Genomic DNA, 20,227 nt, shown 5'->3' with positions numbered 1-20,227 from the left:
TTGCTACCTAGTGGGTAATCAGGCCCTCGCCTGGACTGCCCACTTGATAAGACTGCCCCATAGCACTGGAGACCACTGTGAGCTGGGTCTGTCACTTTAGAACTTTCCTTACAGAGAGACTACTAGGGGATTGGAAACCAAGTTAGTTAAGGTCCTCCAGCCCCTCCTTTGGGAGTGAGGCATTTCCTTACGAGGGACTATCATCCCAGGCAGACAGGCATCTTCTCAGGGACAGCTCTGCAGCAATCTTTGCATCTCTTCTCTTAGGGCAGTGCTAAGCACACAGCAGGTTTCAATAACAAAAAAATAACTTCACAGTTACCCACACTTTATACTCAGTCTACATTTATTCAAACTGTATTTCTAGTTATAACGGTATATCTTAAGAAGTAACTAAATTAACGGAAGGAAATGGAAACGTAAACCATGCTAATCAAAAACAAGCCTTGAAGGAACAAAACTAAAAACAGTACGTACATAAAATTAGATGAACCATTGAATTGAAAAACAATATAGAACTGAATGGGTAAGCTGAAACCACCATGGGTTCCTAATAAGCTCTGTGGAGGGACAAAGATTTTTGTTTGCTTGCCTGCTGGAACCTCACTGCCTAGCACAGCCCCCGCACATAGGAGGCACTCAATTAATACTTTGAATGTATAAATGAGCTGTCCTGGTTAAAAAAAAAAAAAAGAAAGAAAGGAATGCAATTAGCTTTTTCTTCTATTAGAAGTTGATTTGAGTCTTTTTTTATTTGCTCCACTTTTAGAACTAAAGAAAACATCTCTCATGCAGCTGTAAGTAATCTTTTTAAGTAGACGACTGCCAAACAGTAAGAGCTTAATTCCATCAGGAATAGAGAATAGAATGCAAATTGTTCTTTCTCTCATGACACAAGCCCACATTCTCGTGCCCTGTTGTTCCGGGTTACTAGAGAAGCTTGAGGCAGAAAATCACGTGTGGATGCCTGACATTTGGATCTCTCCAAGGAAATAAACTTATTTAGCTAGTTTAATATTCCTTAGTGAACTATTAATGATGGGTTGTTTCGCAGAGATGTTTTTCTCTAGCTCTACGGATATTTCTTCTCAGTCACGGATATTTCTTCTCAGTCACGTGAAGAAAAAGAAACTTTTAAAAGAAAAAATAACACATTTGAATAATGGGAGAACTTTTCACTCACTTCACCAAGTAATATGTTCTGTAGTTTTTCAGTGTTCTCTTAAACTATCTCAGATAGAGTCTATTTTGTTATTAGAAATTTGCATTTATTTAGTTAACAAATACTTACTAAGTATCTACTAGGTGCCAATTTTTCAGCTACAGCCTGGGGATATGGTGGTGAATAAGACATAATCTTACCCTCAGGGAGTCTATAGCCTCCTACAATTCCCTACAGGAGATTAAATGAATTAAAATACCCTTGTGTTTTGGGACAAAACAAAGAGTGTGAGGAGAAAGAAACAATAACATCTTTTGAAGTGTTACTATGTGCCAGGCACATTTAGAAGGTGTCCCTAACCATCTTTTCTAAATAGCTTCCACTCCACCCTTGCTCACTTTTTTTTTCACCTTGCTTTTTTTATCTTCATCTCCTAATCCCAGCTTGACATTGTTCACTGCTCTATCCCCAGCTCTGAGAAGTGGTTGGCATATAGTAGTTTTTCCTGAAGTCATTGCACGAATGAACTTGAAAGGTAGGCATTCCTGTTTCATAAATGAGACCGAGACTGAAGACTTACATGATTTGCTCATGATTGTGCAACTCTTACATCACAAACCGGGGCTTTACCCCTTGATATGAAAGCAAAGCCCATGTTCTTTCCAAAATCACTCCTCTAAATGCATATTTCTCTAGACATGTTAATCTGACTTCTTTTGGTACACCCATTATATGAAAGACACTCGCAGTTACAGAGAAGTTCTTGCCTTCAAGAACCTGACAGTCTAGTTAGGAAGAAAAGAAATATCTGGAAATCCAACTAAAAATGGCAGTGTCTGGGTATGGAAGAAACCTCAGAGATGGTAGACAGGAGGGGAGGGTGAGCTGGGCCTGTGCTGGGTTCTGAAGAGCACTCTCACTGGCTGAGGTCTCTTGTCCCTGGGATATGAGTACATAGAATAAATGAATTCCTTCAGAGTAGACAGCTTTCCAGAAGCCCTTTCTCAGACACCCTGTTTCCATTTGGATGCCAGAAAATAGCCTATTCTCCCTCCTTTTAGCAGAAAGGAGTTGGTGCAAGGTAGAAGAAGAAAGGCTCATTTTGATAGGAGTGTGGAGAGTGTGTGATATTACTAAGAAACGAAAGAAGTGGAAAAAACCAATTGTAACGGCTAAGGTGGTTTTGCCTAGAAAAGAGAAAAAGCATGGGAGCGGACTGTGGAGTGAGGAGCTAACTTCAAAAACTCGCTGCATGGGAAAATCAGGAGTGTGTTGAATGTCCTTACACTAACTTGGTAAACATTTGAAGTGTCCTGCACTTGAAGGACTGTTGGCTCTTCCTGGAGGAGAGTTTAGATTTATTCCCTTGGGCACCAAACAGGGGAAGCAAAGAGTGAAAGCCTGATGCAAACACGTTTCTAACTCGATACAAAGAAATGCGTTGAAAACGAGCTGCAGAGAAGCTGTCTCAAGAGGTGGTGAGTCTCTGAGTCCGGAGTTTTCAAGCAGAGGCAGTCGCTCCCCGGGCCCCTCAGTCCCTAAGGTCGTGACTCCCTGGTGCGGGGTCGCAGGCCGGGGGCGGGGACCAGGAGCCGAGTCTGCACGCGTCAGAGGCTCCAGCTGCGCCGCCGGGGCTCCCCCGGGAGCGCCGCGGGGCGGAGCTGGGGGAAGGAGCTCGGCTCCGGCTCTGCCCGCCGGCGGTGTGGGCACAGGGCGCAGCATGCTCGTGGCTGTCGGGAGCCTCCTGCGCTTCCGCCCGGGGCGCATCCTCCATTGCGCCCCGGGGACGCCTGGAGATGCGGTGCGGTGGCCGTTCGCGGCTCTTCGGTCCCGGGGTCTCCCCCGCTACTCCAGCGACGGGGCCCCCTGCGGCTCAGGGCCCCAAGGTCCCGGTGAGCCGGGACGGGAATGGCCTGGGAGGGACCGACGGGCGGGCGAGGAGCCGCGGTCTGGGGTCGAGGCGTGAGCGCGCACTGATCCACTGCTGTCGGTCTGTCTGTTCGTCCGTCCATCCTTGTCGCTTTCGCAGCAGGGAAGGTTCACAGAGTCCCCGCCGAGCACAAGCCTTCGCAATTCGACAAGAAAATCCTGCTGTGGACCGGGCGTTTCAAAGCGATGGAGGAGATCCCGCCTCGGGTGCCGTAAGTGTGGCCTGGGCCGCGGCCCGGGTATCGCGCTCTGGGGCGGGTCGGGCCGGGCCCGGAGGGGAGCGGAGTCCATGAACCTCTCCACCTTGGCGCACTCTGGAGCGAAGGCGGCCGCCGTGCCACCAGTTCTTCACAGTGACACACCGCCCCTCCAACCTGAGGAATTTACCTGAGCCCCCCTAGTGCGGTCAAATGTCAGGTTCCTTGTCTGGATAGTGGGAAGCTGAGCCACAGGGAGATTGTTGAAGTGGAGTGGAAACCCAGTTCAGTGGGCACTCCCACCAGCGCCCAGATTCCGGGCCCCAGCGAGCTCGGAGCGGCGACGCAGTGGAGCACTGAGGCCAAACAGGAGGCACGGTCCTCGCGTGCACTCCGGGTGGCTGCGGGGGCGTCAAAGAGGGAGAGGGGCTCTGGCTGGAGGCGGCTCGCTGCTCCACCCAAGGAAGGGGGCCTCTGATGGAGGGTCTCTGGTAAGAAGCCGCATCCATGTGGCCTCCTCTTCTGGGGCTGGATCCGCCTGGTGGACGCGGTTTTGCAGCCCTCTGAGCACCGGGTTTCCTCGGGCTAGGTCCCGCGGGAGCGTCAGCGTCGCAGACCTCTTAACTATCCCAAACCCAAGATGGAGATTCGCTAAGGGGTAAAACCGAAGCTGCGAACTTCATCTCCAGGGTGAAGATACCCTGAAAAAAAAAAAAAAAAAGGAACTGAAACCTGTGAAAACCCATCTTTCTATAGTTTCCATTTATGCCAAGCCCGAAAACCTTCCCAGCACTTTTTTCTTTTAAAGGAAGATTAGCGCTGAGCTAACATCTGCCGCCAATCCTCCTCTTTTTGCTGAGGAAGACTGGCCCTGAGCTAACATCCGTGCCCATCTTCCTCTACTTTATGTGTGGGACGCCTGCCACAGCATGGTTTGCCAAGCGGTGCCATGTCCGCACCCGGGATCTGGGCCAGCGAACCCGGGCCACCGAAGCAGACATGCGAGCTTAACCTCTGGGCCACCAGCCAGGCCCCCTTCTCAGAACTTTTACAAGGGCGTGGGTAAAAAGAGAAGGAAGGAAACTAAGAACAAAATCAATCTACTACTTTTTAAACTGACCTTTTATTTTTTAAAGGGATATTAGAACTATAATATCAAATAAAGATTTCAAATGTTACATATATTATATTTGTACAATGTAATCAATGTCTATTAGAATGGAAACTGGGCCCACATCTTGTTCTGCACTTATTGCCAACACTTTTATTACTTACTAGTTTACTAGTTACCAAAAACCTCTCAAATAAATGGAAAAAAGCACGTGGTGGGAAATGGTCACTCAGTGGCTTCTCAAACATTTTTATTTCTTTCTTAGACCAAATTATTTAATGAGGAATGCACAGGGAATTTGAAATAACATGGAATTTGGAATCTGTTTTTAACATTAATGAGCCACAGAGACATTTTTAAATATTTTAAAAATTATATTATTTTTAATATTATTATTAAATATTAAGACAAATTCTGTTTTCCTTGAGATCTGTAGACTCCGAGCTACAGACTTAGCCCAAAGCAGAAATTAGCCTCAGAAAAGCCTGTATCATCACAAGCTCTGGTTATCAAATTTTAATTGATGCCTGAGGATTTTATACTTTAAATGCAAAATGAAGGAGGAAAGAGAACATAAACAAATGAAAAATAAAACACCACCCTCAGTGTTGGGGGATTTTGAGTTCTAGTGCTGTAACAGAGTAATCAAGAATGCAAGGAACCAGCATTATGATAAATTAATGCTTGTCAAGAGACACTATGCCCAGTATGGCATTAACATAGCTGTCTGTGTGAAGAGACCCATTTTTTTTTTTTTAAAGATTTTATTTTTTCCTTTTTCTCCCCAAAGCCCCCCCCCCCCGTACATAGTTGTATATTCTTCGTTGTGGGTCCTTCTAGTTGTGGCATGTGGGACGCTGCCTCAGTGTGGTTTGATGAGGGGTGCCATGTCCGCTCCCAGGATTCGAACCAACGAAACACTGGGCCGCCTGCAGCGGAGCGCACGAACTTAACCACTCGGCCACGGGGCCAGCCCCTGAAGAGACCCATTTTACAGAAATGATTTCATTTTCCCAGGATCACAGTCAAAAGAAGTAGTATAAACAGGAAAATTTAACTTTGAACAATATGCCTATTGTAGTTTGGGGTTGGAAAGATAAAAGTATTTGAATATGTATCGTTTTATTTTCTTCTTTAATTTTTTTAAAAAATTGCTATTTAAGAGAGCTATGCCTCCTAAGCTGAGTGTTAGACTTACAATGTAAACAGCTTTCATGTTTTTTGTTCTTAATGGACATGTAATTAATAAGTGGCCTATAATTTTTGTACCATACACTAATGATATTTAATAATTACGGTACTTTTTCTTGTTTTTATCAGTGCTAAACTAATTTGGTATAGCAGATCAAAGCCAGATGGATGGGTAAAAAAAAATCAGATCTTTTAAGTTCCATCTGGAACCAAAGTCAACAACAAATATAATCTAATAATGTCTTTATATTCACTTGTTTGCAAGTAACAGTTTAAAACTGACATTAATCTGCCTAAAATCTAGGGAAAACAGACTAGATATTTGGTTTTCTGTGCTCTTTCAACTAGTGAAAAAGTTAAAGGAAAAGTTTTTCACTTGTAAGAGAAATTGCAACTTGTCTTTCTGGAATTTTTTTAGTGTAACTATGTTCTATTTAAACTTCACTTTAGGTAAGAAAGAATGCTGCTGAATACATTTTCGAGAATCAAGTGCTTTAAATGTGTGTATTTATAAACTGCCGCTTCATATTATTGCAAATTGTTTTTGTTTTTTGTTTCTTTTTAAAGATTGACATCTGAGCTAACATCTGTTGCCAATCTTCGTTGTTTTCTTCTTCTTCTCCTCCCCAAAGCCCCCCAGTACACAGTTGTATATTCTAGTTGTAGGTCCTTCTGGTTGTGCTATGTGAGATGCCACCTCAGCATGGCCTGATGAACGGTGCCATGTCTGTGCCCAGGATCTGAACCGGCGAAACCTCGGGCCACCAAAGCCAAGCCCACAAACTTAACCACTGGGCCTCGGGCTGGCCCCCTGTTGCAAATTGTTCAAGTTTATTTCAATGTAAAAGGCCCACAGGCATGATTACTTTTGTAACACTACTTTGTAAGTAGTATTGCTAAAATCATGGACAACTTACAGATAACTTTATTAATAAATAAGATTACCCAGTGTTCAAATAAGCATATAATATTTCAGAATACTAATACCAAGAAAATGAAGATGTCTTTTTCTTTGACGAATTATCATGATTTTGGTCACTTGTTTTGAAAACTTTATGCCAAAACCATGAAGGAAACACTCTTTCTCTAACAGTCATTCTCACAAAATGTAAAATGTATAACAGTATAATGACAGATATTCTCACAAATGTATAATAGTCTCTTTAATTGGGATAGGACTTTAATTGGGATAGGATGAGGGGAGCAAGAAGAGATTGACAGGCCAGTGAAAAAGAGAAAATGATGAAAATGAATTTAAAAAAATAACTTGTTCAGGGGCCAGCCCGGTGGCACAGTGTTTAAGTGCGCATGTTCCACTTCAGCGGAATGGGGTTCGCTGGTTCGGATCTCGGGTGCGGACATGGCACCTCTTGGCACGCCATGCTGTGGTAGGCATCCCACGTATAAAGTAGAGGAAGATGGGCACGGATGTTAGCTCAGGGCCAGTCTCCCTCAGCAAAAAGAGGAGGATTGGCAGCAGATGTTAGCTCAGGGCTAATCTTCCTCAAAAAGAAAAACAAAAAAAACCCCAAAAACAAACAAACAAAAAAACTTGTTGAAAACTGAAAACAAAGTCCACTTAATAACGCTGGGCCAAATGAACACAAATCATAGACATACATATCCTTTAATTCCTTTTTTGTGTGTGTGAGGAAGATTAGCCCTGAGCTAACATCTGTTGCCAGTCTTCGTCTTTTTGCTTGAGGAAGATTGTCACTGAGCTACCATCTGTGCCAATCTTCCTCCCTTTTATTTGGGATGCCACCACAGCGTGGCTTGACAAGCGATGCTAAGTCGGCACTGGGATAGGAACCTGCGAATCCCGGCCTCCAAAGCAGAGCAAACAAACTCAACCACTATGCCATGGGCCAGCCCTGCTTTAAATCTTAGCCTTTACCGCAATCAGTGAGGAAAAAAAAAAACAATGGAGAATTAGGCCATACTCTCCAGTAGTTGTAGTTTGAGCAATTAGAAATTAAATATCCTACACTGTGGCTTCATAGTGGCTAACATTAGTTAAGACCTGAAGAAATACCTGTTAATTTGAAATTGATAAGATAACTGGCTAGCATTTGGAAGTCTTTCACATCTGCAGTTTGCATTCAGGGAAATTTTTGGAATTTTTATGTAACAAATCATTGTCTGTTATCCCAGTCAGAAAATCATCTTACTTTAATATAATTAATAAAATACACGTCTTGGTTTAGGCCGGAAATGATAGACGCGGCAAGAAACAGAGCTCGGGTGAAAGCTTGTTACATAATGATTGGATTCACAATTATCGCCTGCTTTGCAGTGATAGCATCAGCCAAAAGGGTGAGTACCTCTTTAAAATAGAGACTTGTGAATTTCCAGAAATACTATGGGCTTTTTTGTCAGTTCAGGGATTATTGCTGTTCTTTTGAGGTAAGGACAATTTCGTCTTAGACACCTGGAGCCACTCACATGTATCTATCATATTGGAAACAAATTTGTCCATGGAAATTTGAGTCAACAAATTAACTATATGGCCAGGAGGAGCAAAAGCTTGTTTCCACTTATAAGATAAACAAAAACAAAAACAGGAAGTTTACAACCTAGTTAAAATCTGCACAAGGAGAATTTTGTCATGTGAACGTTAGACTCGGTCATTCTCTGTCATGAACTAAGTTAGTCATTGCATAGGATCATGAAATAGAAAGGCAAAAGCTGGAAGTGCTCACCGATGCCGAGTGGTTTGTCTACATCCTGTCTATGAGCCTTTTCCTTGTCATCTCCAATGTGTGGTTTCTGTTTAATACCTCTGGAGAAAAATTAAGAGCTGATGACTCTCTAATTTTGTTTTCTGCTTCCCCAAATCCTTCCATCTGCTGATCATCTTTTACCACAAAGGGTAGGCCCACAAATATTGAGAGACATCTAACACATCCCTAGGAGTCTTCTCTTTTCCACTCTTAATTTCTCTATCCTGAACAACTTCCCTCTATTTTGAGCTCTCCTCTGGACACACTCTAGTTTATCAGCGTTCCTCTTCATTGTGGCACCTGCAACTGAAAACTGACCCTGTTTCAGCTTGGTTATAACTTCCTTGTTTATGATCATTGCGTTGCAGTAGTGCAGCTGGAGGTGAAACTAGATTTTGGCAGCTGCATCACACAGAATAGTTTGCTTGGATCCGTACATCTTCATTCTCTAAGCATATTTAGCTTGTTACTATTCTGCCTAATCCTATGATTCCTTCTTTGCTTAGGTTTGCAAGAGTATTTGAGCCCGATAATTTACATGGCAACTAGAGCCTCTGTGCTCACTGATGTTGTGTACATGTCCATTCATTTCTGTTAGCTTATCAAAAAACTTATGCTTTGAAGTTATTCTCAAGTGGGAAGTTTATTAAATATTTGCTGGGCTGAACACTTAAGCATAGAAATGAAGAAATTCAGTAATCTCTTGTTTTTAACCTACCCTTGATAAAATGACTGCCCACCAAGTTGATGATTCCCGAGCTCTGAAATGACAGATTGCAGCCTGATACTGTCTGGACCCTCCCTGTCTCATACTCTGTTCTTTTTGTTCATTATGCTTCCTCCGCACTAGTTATTTTCTATTTTTTAATACACCAAACCCTTTCTCCTCTCTAGGCCTTCCTTCCTTCCGCTGGTCTTGCCATAGCTGGCTTATTCTCCTTCTCCTCAGATAGAGCTTCCTTGACCACCTCACTTAAAATGGCCTCGCCCAGGTACTCAGTATTTTATCAACTTTCCAGCTGCTCATGAGTAAGTCATCATACATCAGCAATCCTGTTGGCTCCACTTTGAAATATATCCACAACTGGACCACTCACCATCTCTGCTGATATTGCCCTGGTCTAAGATAACCAACATCTGTTGCCTGGTTTATGGCAATATCTTCTAGATGGTCTCGCTGCTGTCCCTCTTGCCTGTCTCCAGTTCACCTTTCATTTTGGATAATTAATGCATTTACCTTAACTAAGAGCATGGCAGATGGAGATGGAGAAAAGGCTAGCAATTTGAGATATATTTGGGCAGGTAGCAAGGATAGAATTTTGTAATCAATTCAGTGTCAGAGGAGGATAGAAAATGGAAGAAAGAAACAAAAAAGCCTGGGTTTTTGCTTGAGTAACAAGATGGGTGTTGGTGTCATTTGTTGAGATCTGTAAGGCTGGGGAAAGAATTGGTAGGCATGACTGGCCAAATATATTGAGTCTTCCATTTTGGATGTATTAAGTGTGAGGTGCATATTAGACATCCATCAAGAGCTATTAAAATTTTATTTATTCTTAAGGACTTTGTATGCCTTCGGTCTGAGGGCTTTAGTTTTCCTCTCTTCTGAAAAAGTCTAAGCTGTTATAACTTCAAATATGGCCCCTTCTCCCCTTCTCTCTATTCTCTCCACCTATTACGAATGTATCTTGGAACTTTTAATTCTATCCTCCATGGCACTTAACTTCTCTTTTTTATTTTTTTGTATCTTTATCTCTGTGCTGCATTTAGATTATTTCCTCAGATCTATTTTCTAGCTAGAGTTCTTACCTCCTAATTATGATGCTGATTATTTTTTCTTTGCACAGGTGATTTTTCCCCAGATAGAGACCTAGTTTCCTTGCCAGTTCCTTGGGCTGGTGAGAGGAGTTTTAGTCATTTCATAAGAGTACCTTTTCCTCATGCCTCCAACTTTCTATTAGTAGCTCAGCTCCAAGCCCAAGATCCAAATCCTGGACTGCCCTGTTGGTGTAGAGATTAAACTCCCAGCCCACAGCTGCTAAACCCAATGTTTTCCCCTAAGGCCCTATGACTGAAACCATTTCCTTCCGTCCTGACTTCAGTCCTTCTCATTTTCCATCAATTCATGCCTTTGGAATTCTTTCCATTTCTGTTACCTGAGGATTTCCCTTTCTTGATTTTGAGCTTAATAAAGTATTTGAAAACACTTTTGTTACTTTTTACCCAACAAACTTCTCTGTGTATGCCAAGAGAGGGTGGGCTCAGATTTCTGACATCAGCTGTCCAGGTGGCTGGAAGTCTAGCAACTTAAGTAATTTTTTTTCTATTACAAAAAACCATTTTTCTTGGCTACTGTTTGTGACAGATGTTTTAAGTTACTTTTATCCTTTCCCCTTCACAGAGTCTGCCCTATGTATGTCTACCTAAAACACAAATCCTTTCCGGAGAGTCACAGTGGTTTGCTTTGGGTTTTTTTGCAGGCTGTAGAACGACATGAATCCTTAACAAGCTGGAACCTGGCAAAGAAAGCTAAGTGGCGTGAAGAAGCTGCGTTGGCTGCACAGGCTAAGGCTAAATGATATTCTAAAGTGTTAATTGGAATATCATCACTGTTATCAGCAACAATAAAAGATAGGCAAAATAGAATGTTTAAGAAAATATTTGCCATGGTTTTCTTTTAGTGACAAGAAGTACAGTCTTTTATGTTTTGACTTTTTAGTAAATTTTTATTGACGTATTACACACATTCAGCAAAGTGCACAAAAGTGTGTACAGCTTGATAGATTTTTACGTAATGAACACACCTGTGTCACCACTGCCCACATCAAGACGTAGACCTTCAACGGCACCTCGGAAGCCTCCTTTCTGCCCTCTATCAGTCATTACCCTTCAGACGTAACCATTGTTCAGAGTTTTATAGACTAGTTTTGCTTGTTTTTGAACTTTATATAAATGGTATTACACAGTATGCAGTTGTGAGTGTGGATTCTTACATTCAACATTATATCATGCGATTCATCCACAAATTATGTGTAGCACGAGTTCATTCATTTTTATTTGGTATAGTATTCCATTGTGTGAATATGCCACAATTTATCTGGATATTTGGTCCAGTTTTTGACCATTACAGATAATGCTAAAACGAGCATTCTCTGCATGTTGTTAAAATGAGGTTGAACTAAATCACTAATGGCTCTTTAAAATCTAAACTAATTTTCAACGAAAGTACTACTGTATTTAGTAATTGGATAGTCCTTCTGGTTAGTCTTTTCATGGTTTGCAACTAGGTGAAATAGGTTTGAAAAGTCTTACAAACCAAGAACTATTAATTTCAAAAGCTATTCTAAAATGATAAAAGTACTAAAACAGTGATTGCAAAAGCAATTTAAAAAGGACAAAAACATTAGAGAAAGAAAAATTGTCTCTCAAAGGTCTTCAAACTTGTTTAAGTAAGCCCCAAAACAACTTTAAAATTATATATCTTCTCACACATTTTTAATTTGGCATCTATAATTTTTTAAATCATAAATGTAAGTAGTTGAAAAGATATAATTTCCAGTTTATTGTATATTAAATGTACTTTAAATGTAATGCCATCATAACCTTGAAGTTGCATAGTTAGTTCATTCAATTTATGGAGGGTATCTGCTTTGTTGTTTTAAGGACAAAGCCGGTCTTCATTGTCAAGCTAATGAGCCAAATCAAACTTATACTTACTTTTTGTTAGAAAACGTCTTACTTTGATTTGAAGATGAGAATATTAATACACGTTCTTGTGACAATAGTTTCACTTCTGAATTCAACTCTAAGATAGATAGAGAGGGCATGAAACATTGTTATGAGTCCATCCCCTGGATGAACCAAGGCACTGACCACCTTAGCATTTTGCACAGAGGTTCTCTTTCCTTTGCCATCTGGAACTCTTCCTCAGGAGCTGTCCATTCTTGAATTACCCATTTGTCACCCAGAAGGATTTTGTACCACAGAGCAAAGCATGAATAAGATTCAGAATGGGTGAGAAGTACTTTTTCTTTTTTTTTGCACAGTAGTACAAAGTTGGTTATGAGGAGAGCTGAGAAAGGAGAACTGGCAGTCCACAGTCTATTCTTGGACAGATCAGTTTTAGGAAAGGATATGTATAGAGTTTAAAGATCTGGAAATCAATCATCTTAAAAATATCTTACTCTGTATACTGTCTTGAAAGTCTTTATATGCATCTTGTTTGAGCACTCCTGGGATACTCTAAATATTATAGAAAAACTCAAAGTGTTTATAAGGATGAATATGATGATTTCCGTTTCTGATTAGATGGAAGACTAGACCTCCAGAGAAGTCATCCAGTATTGAACTAAAAATTCTGGATAAAATATTCTTTAAAACATCTTTAAAAATATTTGACTCAACTGTTGGGAAAAGAAGGAAGGTCCTTGCAATAGACAATAAGAAAGTAAAAGTCCAGAGAGTTAAGCCTATCTTTTGCTGCTATTTTCCATGGGGGCATCTGGCTATCTTAGATGGTCATGTGCCAGGGAGAATAGACAAAAACACGAGACCTGTAAACGTTGAGAAGATGGACATCCATGAGAAGCCAGAATCCCAGAAAGCTTATACTGTCAGAGGATTGAAGTGGGGTTTGGTGATGATGGTAGTGTCTGTATCAGTCAGGGATTGACCAAAGCAACAGAATCAGTAGAAGATTATATATACATACATATATGTGTATATATATATATATAGATAGATAGATATGTAATTATGTATATATAAAGAGATTTATGTAAAGGAATTGGCTTACACGATTTGTAGGGCAGGCCAGCAGACTGGGACCCCTCCACCAGGAGCTGAGGCTACAGTCCAAAGGAAGAATATTTTTTTTCATCAGGGAAACCTCTGTTTTGCTCTGTAGGCCTTCCAGTTGATTGCATGAGACCCACCCAGATTATCAAGGATCATCTCCTTTACTTAAAGTCAACTGACTGCAGATGTTAACCCCATCTACAGAACACCTTCACAGCAACATTTAGGTTAGTGTTTAATTGAATAACTGGGTGCTACAGCCTAGCCAAATTGACACATAAAACTAACTATCACAGTGCCTCAGACAGAGAGGGAAAGAGAGAGGGAGGAAGGGAAGAGAAACTTAACCTACTTATCTTTAGATCTAAACGAAAATTTGGAAACAATCCTCGAGGAATACTTAACCACAAGTTGATCACATAGATTTGAGGCTAGAATTTATGCATCTGTGTTACCTCCACCCCCCCATAAATCTACACTAACTATTTCATTAAAAGTGCTCATAAGAGAACTTATTGAGGTGATGGAAATGTTCTAAAACTGGATTGTCGTAATGTACAACTTTGGAAATTTATGAAAACTCAAACTGTACACTTAAAACGGGTAGATTTTATGATATGTAAATTACACCACAATAAAGCTGCTAAAAAAAAAAGTGCCCTGAACAACATACTGTGCTTCCCAGGTTGTGAGAAGGGAGGTACATATGTTGCTGTTCGAAATGAAAGATAGTATGGCCCCTAAGGAGGGAAATTTGAAAATGTCTAGCAAGAGTGCATATGCATTTATTGAGCCAGAAATTTACAGTGATATTCATTGCCACACTATTTACAATGGCAAAGGCTGAAGACAACTGAATGTCCATCAATAGGGGATTAATTGAATAAATAATGGTATGTCCACACAATGGAGTACAATGCAGGTACAGCAAGGAATGAAGAGCTCTATATTCTGCTATGGAATGAGTGAGAAAAGCACATTGGAGAAAGCATTTGTAGTATGCTGTTGTTTATCCAATAAAGGGAGGAGATACGTAAATGTATTTTTATATTAAAAAATAATGGAAGGATAAACCAAAACAAATTTTTTTTTTTTAAGATTTTATTTTTTTCCTTTTTCTCCCCAAAGCCCCCCAGTACATAGTTGTATATTCTTCGTTGTGGGTCCTTCTAGTTGTGGCATGTGGGATGCCGCCTCAGCGTGGTTTGATGAACAGTGCCATGTCCGCGCCCAGGATTCAAACCAACAAAACACTGGGCCGCCTGCAGCGGAGCGCGCGAACTTAACCACTCGGCCATGGGGCCAGCCCCAACCAAAACAAATTTTTTAATGTTATTTAAAGGAGAAGGGAGGAAATATGTTGGAGGGGACAGTGATAGAAACTAAACTTTTCTGGATATATCTTGTTTTATATATTTGACTTTAGAACAATATAAATGTTTTATATAATTAAAAAACATTGTTATAAAAAAGGCAATCAACTTTTAAAAAGCAAAATTAAATAAATAAACTTGTGTATCAAGTGGGCACTTGGAGAGTAAATATTTCAAGTGATTTTAAAATGTTTCTAGTCAGATATACTTAATCTTTAAAAAGAAGTCCCCTCATTGGAACATCTGGCCATATCATAAAATAAAAGAGCTAGTAAAGCTATGAGCCGATGACCAAAAGATAAGAATAAGAAAAGCAATCTACAATGGAAGATCTAAGGAGCTTCAAAAAGGAATAAATGAGAAAGGAAAAAAAAGTAGCCCCTTGGATGCTAGACTCAGGGCGCCAATTTTCTGCACTTGGATGCATTTTGTCTCCAGCGTCACCTTTGGCCACCCTGTGGTAGAAAGTGTCCAGCTAGGCTTTGACATGCACGTGATAGCATCCAGGCTGGAACAGTGGGTAAAACCAAAGGCTGTAGCAGGAACCCATCAATATAGTTTAATCTCGAGGTTACTGAGAAACCAGGGGCTTTGACCAAAGACATAGTGAGAACGAGATGAAATTGACCTTGCCATCAAACCAGGAACTACAGGTGAGCATTTGGCACCATGGGCTAATCAGATAAAGATAGCCTTGGTTATGACAGTGGGACCTGGGTTTGGAAGGCAGAAATTCATGAACGATGTGATGCCAAAGGTTCACTGGTTGAGGATCCAGTTCCCATCTTTGGACTTAGAGGTTGACTGTGAAGTGGGTCCTGACACTGCCCATAAATGTAGAGTCCTGAGGTAACATGATTGTGTCTGGCAATGTCATTTTGAGGAGTGAAGGTATCGTATCTGTGACCAATGTGTTAAAGAATGTTTGCTCAGAGGCTGCCCAGAAACATTCTCTTGGTTAATGAAATGTCAAAGAGCCCAATGTTTTTGCTCACATTTCTAATTTTAACTAGAAAGCAAGAACGTTGACAACCAAATCATATTGCAGGCGAGGTAATGTTGCTTTTCCGAGCAATTATTCATTCCAACGACTAAAATCTATTTTACAGGATGTTCTGAAAGGTCAGAAATTGATGTATACATTGTGAATATATTTTTAGTGTGGTGAATATTCTGCTTTTACTTGGTGACTTGATTTTTATAAAGAGTAAATATATTGCTTTATTATTAAGGTTATAAACAAAAATTGTCTTAATGACTAAGGAAGGCATATTAGTTACTGTTAGAAAATTATTTTTCCTGCTTTCCTAAAAAGAATTTTGTTGTTTCTCAGAAGTTTTCCAAAACCAAAGGAAGTCCTTAAGTTTTTTCCTGTTTTGTGTCATTTGTGATTTGTCTACATACTTGATTAACGATTAGAATGGAACTTATCTACTTTTCACTTTCGCCTTACACTTGATGCATCAAAACTATTAAAAAATATATGAAGTCCAGGGGTTTTCAAGTAGTCTGTGATCTATTCTAAAATGTAAACATAGGTTTTATCTGTCGGCTTTGTTGGAGGGGCAGGTTATTCAGTGATTTTTTTTCCCCTTTCTTTAACCCACTTACCGTTCTTAAGGACATTAAATAATGCTGTTGCCTTAGTTCTGAGTAGAAAGGGAAAGTAAAGTCTCCGTTTGGAAGTAATATCCAGTTGAATCCTGACTCTGCCCTTTCCAGCTGTTTTACCTTAGCAAAGCACTCAACCTCTGAGCTTTATTAATTTATTAATAAGCTGAATGTAATTATAACAACCTTGCAGGGTTGTGTGGAGGATTAAAAGTGGTAACATTATATTTGTAAAACTTCCACTACCATTCCTAGAACGTAGAAGATGCTCAATACGAAGTAGTTATCGTTACATAAATTTAAGTTTCACAGGTTACAGAGTACTTTGACATAATTTCATTAAATCTGTAAATTGCTCTTATGAGTGTTGGAACAGGTATTTTTGTCCCTAATTTAAAAATGAAGAAACTAAAAGTGAGCAACAAGCCGATACCCTGGAAAGGATATAGTGGACATGGGATTTCTGGTCTGTACTCTTTTTACAAATGGAGCCTTGGGAGGTGGGTTAGGCAAAGCAAGCTACTTTTACTTAACATTGTCTTGTTGCCAATATAACTTTATTCTATAGCAGAACCAGATAGCTGAGAATATTCTAGAACTATAGATCTTTGGCCCCAAGGATATGTATTTTATTATTCCAAGAAAGAACAGGTAGGCTAGTAGATGACAGAGTTAATCTATAAACTAAAAGGTTTATGTGTTCTAAAATATACTTAGAAAACAAATATGTATCGACCCTTTCATTCTTATAATTACTCTTGCCACGTAATAAATCATGGCAAGAAATAACAGGACCAGAGTCATTAAACTTCTCAAGATTTCTATGACCTTTGAGAAATAAGATTTGAAAAATAAAAATGCTAATACTTAAGCGTAAATGGAGCTTGCTTTTTTCCCCTCTAATATGATAAAGTAAAATTTTGATTCTTAATATTTGTTTTTATTTAGGTCTAGGACAGCATTGGGTCATGAGTAAGTTGCATTTTACCCAAATGAGACAACATAGGCATATAGAAAGACCTTTAACTTAAAAATTTATACAGAAGATTATAATATCAGACATGATAGAAAGATTTGAGTTTATTATTGCCTGGACAACTTGGGCTTGTCCAGTTTTTGTTTTCTTTTTCTTTAAAAATAAACATACAGTGAAAATATAAGAGTGCTCCCTTTGGCAGTATGTATACTAAAACTGGAACAATTCAGAGAAGATTAGCATGTCCCATGCACAAGGATGACATGCAAATTCGTGAAGTATTCCATATTTTTTATCACAAGGAACAAACCGTTTTTTCTTTTTCTTTTATTTGTATCTATATGAGATGATGGATGTTAATTAAACTTATTGTGGTAATTAATTCACAATATGTGTAAGTCCAATCATTATGCTAAACATCTTAAACAGTGCTGTATGTCAATTATATCACAATAAAACTGATAAAAATATTGAAAATTGAAAAAAAAATTGAGTCAAACACAAAAGATGCCAAGAAGTCACAGAAGACTGGAAAAACTTTTTAAACAAAGGCACAAGGCAGAAGTTTGTCAATATTGAAATTTGAATTTTTCCCCCTTTAAAGGGACCAGTATAATTTCCAACCCCTAAAAAAAAACTTCACAGACAAGGCCACCGGCCAGGATTGTCAGTTATATAGTACAACTTAAATATCCTTTTTTACGTGAGAAAAGAGTTCATAAAATTGTCTTCAACTTTCACATAGAAAGACTTGTTGGAATAGGCTCAAAAGGAATTTTCCTTAATGTATACTCTTCAGTATCCAATATTGAAGCATCTTTCTATGAGAAATTTTAACTCTAGGATGCAAGTAAGAACAGATGATTTTTAAAAGACAGTAAGCTATAGCAAGGATGACCAAATTAATTAGCCAGAAATACAATATTCTTTTATTTTATACTAATGCATTTTTTCTCTTTCTTGCCCATTTTAAATTGGTATCTTCTCTTCATGAGATACGTCAAATTCTTAGGGCACCCTGGGAGCTAATATAAAGCAGATAAAACCTAAGTTGAGTTTTCAAAGATGTGGTAGTTTTAAAACACACCAGCATTTAACACTATTTTTCTTGTCTTATTCTGTTAGGAGTAAATAGAAAACAGCCTATGGTTAGTCCAACAGAAATCAGTGATTTCCAATAAAGGAGTATTGTGTTATCTGGTATAGGGATTTCCATAAATGACTTCTACATTTGGTTAAACATGTTTAAAAGAAAAAAAAAAAAATAGCTCCCTCTCCATAGTCAAGACTGTTAGGTGTCTATTATCAGTGGAAACCTGTGGTTCTCCATACTGCAGCTTATATTTTATGGGTAATTCATACATGCATTTTCAAACAGAGTGAGTCACTGACAATGTATTTTTTAGACTACATATATAAATTTGTGTGTTTATGTATGTATGCACCTATATTCTATATACACATAGTAATGTGTATTTTAATATATTTCTGAGGCAATTTTAATGAATTATCATATGTATAGAAAAAATAACAGTTTTCATTCGACCCACAGCTGTGCATGTGTGTGTATAATCTCTTAAAAATTATTTACCCACTAATGTGACTTGACATCAAATTGCTGCAGTTACTTTCTTGGTGTTAGTGATTGGCCTGATAAACCCAAGTGACCAGCACTTGTCTGTGGGTGAAAAGCTAGTTACTCCTGTGGTTCAAGAAGGAAAAAAAACAGATTTACCTTGCCTTTTTCATAGACAGCATAAAAGATTAATATATGAAGTACATGTTCTTATTCTGGAGTCATGTGACTAGGGGGAATGGGACATTGAGAACAGGGCTTTTTTTTGTTGTTAATCCTGTTTTCCCTTCAGTTACATCATCTTATTAACCACCCTGTTCCCTGTCATCTATTTTTTTTAACATTAGTAAATCCTAGATGAAAGGTTTTGTACACCGCTCCTCTATCTACTGACTGCTTTTCTTGGATGGTGGCTATTCTCTGGTGCACTGCTACGGAAGATTTCACCTTGGAAAGCTGCGCTTGCCTTTTCAATCTGATCATGTTTTTTATCTTCGCATAATAAAGCTCTAGGGTCTTCAACCTTCAGCAGAAAAGTCCATTGTTCCCACCACAAAGACTGAAAGGGACAACATCTTCACTTAAGTTTCAACTAGTTTGTTTTATTTAAATTGACTTACATAATCTGAAAATGTCAATTTTGTAATAACTATCATTCTGTTCTTTTAGCACATAAATGTACAACCTCTCATTTGAACCTGAAAAATGATATAATAATTCTAAATTTGTATGCACAGAATATGGTAGCATCTAAATACATAAAAAATGGCCAGCACTACAAGGAAGAAATGGACAAACCTACCATCATCTTGGGAAATTTTAACATACCTCTCTTAGAAACTGATGAATTCAGCTGATTAGTAAATATATAAAAGGTGTGAATCAAGTAATACTACACATTCTTTTCTAGCATGCATGGAACATTTCACTACAACTGAGCACATACTAGGCCATAAAGCACATTTCACCAACTTTCAAACTACATTTTGTCATATCAAAACTTAGAAATAGGGGCTGGCCACGTGGCCGAGTGGTTAAGTTCACGCACTCCGCTGCAGGCAGCCCAGTGTTTCGTTGGTTCGAATCCTGGGCGCAGACATGGCACTGCTCATCAAACCACGCTGAGGCAGCGTCCCACACGCCACAACTAGAAGGACCCACAACGAAGAATATACAACTATGTACTGGGGGGCTTTGGGGAGAAAAAGGAAAAAAATAAAATCTTAAAAAAAAAACACTTAGAAATAATGGTTATAATGTTTTTAAAGTTTGAAGATTTAAAAACACATTTCTAAATGACTCATACTTCAAAGACTAAATCATAAAAAACGTTTTAAAATGCTTAGAACTGAATAAGAAAAAGCTATATATCAAAACTTGTGAAATAAAGCTGAAGTGATACTTCAAAGTAAATTGTTAGCCTCAAAAGTGCTTTTTTTAGGAGCCAGCCTGGTGGTGTAGCGGTTAAGTTTCATGCTCCATTGGCGGCCTGGGGTTCGCCAGTGCAGATCCTGGGCTAGGATCTACACACTGCTTATCAAGTCATGTTGTGGCAGGCATCCCACATATAAAGTAGAGGAAGAT

At 39.3% G+C, this 20,227-nt stretch overlaps 1 protein-coding gene, 1 non-coding gene and 1 pseudogene across 3 annotated transcripts; all 3 read left to right on the top strand.

Annotated features, from left to right (window-relative positions):
• The first annotated feature begins 2,651 nt into the window (after nucleotides 1-2,651).
• FAM162B (family with sequence similarity 162 member B) lies at nucleotides 2,652-11,278 on the top strand. Of its 2 annotated transcripts, none has more exons than XM_008517985.2 (4): nucleotides 2,652-3,054; nucleotides 3,192-3,303; nucleotides 7,798-7,906; nucleotides 10,791-11,278. In XM_008517985.2, the coding sequence occupies exons 1-4, from the start codon at nucleotides 2,883-2,885 to the stop codon at nucleotides 10,887-10,889; spliced, it is 492 nt and encodes a 163-aa protein (XP_008516207.2). In that variant the 5' UTR covers nucleotides 2,652-2,882; the 3' UTR covers nucleotides 10,890-11,278. The 2 variants fall into 2 exon arrangements, with proteins under 2 accessions (XP_008516207.2, XP_008516217.2); XM_008517995.2 differs by having other exon boundaries at nucleotides 2,736-3,054; nucleotides 3,195-3,303.
• A 3,479-nt stretch (nucleotides 11,279-14,757) lies between these two features.
• On the top strand, nucleotides 14,758-15,591 carry LOC103549785 (ribulose-phosphate 3-epimerase pseudogene; annotated as a pseudogene).
• Nucleotides 15,592-17,253: 1,662 nt separating this feature from the next.
• LOC139073748 (U6 spliceosomal RNA) lies at nucleotides 17,254-17,360 on the top strand. Its single transcript, XR_011522736.1, has one exon. It is a non-coding gene; the product is annotated as a U6 spliceosomal RNA (small nuclear RNA).
• The last annotated feature ends 2,867 nt before the right edge of the window (nucleotides 17,361-20,227 follow it).

The sequence above is a fragment of the Equus przewalskii genome, chromosome 9 (genome assembly GCF_037783145.1).
Source record: "Equus przewalskii isolate Varuska chromosome 9, EquPr2, whole genome shotgun sequence".
Taxonomy (NCBI): Eukaryota; Metazoa; Chordata; class Mammalia; order Perissodactyla; family Equidae; genus Equus; species Equus przewalskii.
This window is presented reverse-complemented; position numbering and strand designations above follow the sequence as displayed.

Excerpts from the sequence above, each read along its gene's own strand:
- FAM162B (XM_008517985.2), top strand. The coding sequence starts at position 2,883 with ATGCTCGTGGCTGTCGGGAGCCTCCTGCGCTTCCGCCCGGGGCGCATC. Across the intron at positions 3,304-7,797 it reads GAGATCCCGCCTCGGGTGCC|GCCGGAAATGATAGACGCGG; the intron begins GTAAGTGTGGCC and ends GTCTTGGTTTAG. Across the intron at positions 7,907-10,790 it reads TGATAGCATCAGCCAAAAGG|GCTGTAGAACGACATGAATC; the intron begins GTGAGTACCTCT and ends GTTTTTTTGCAG.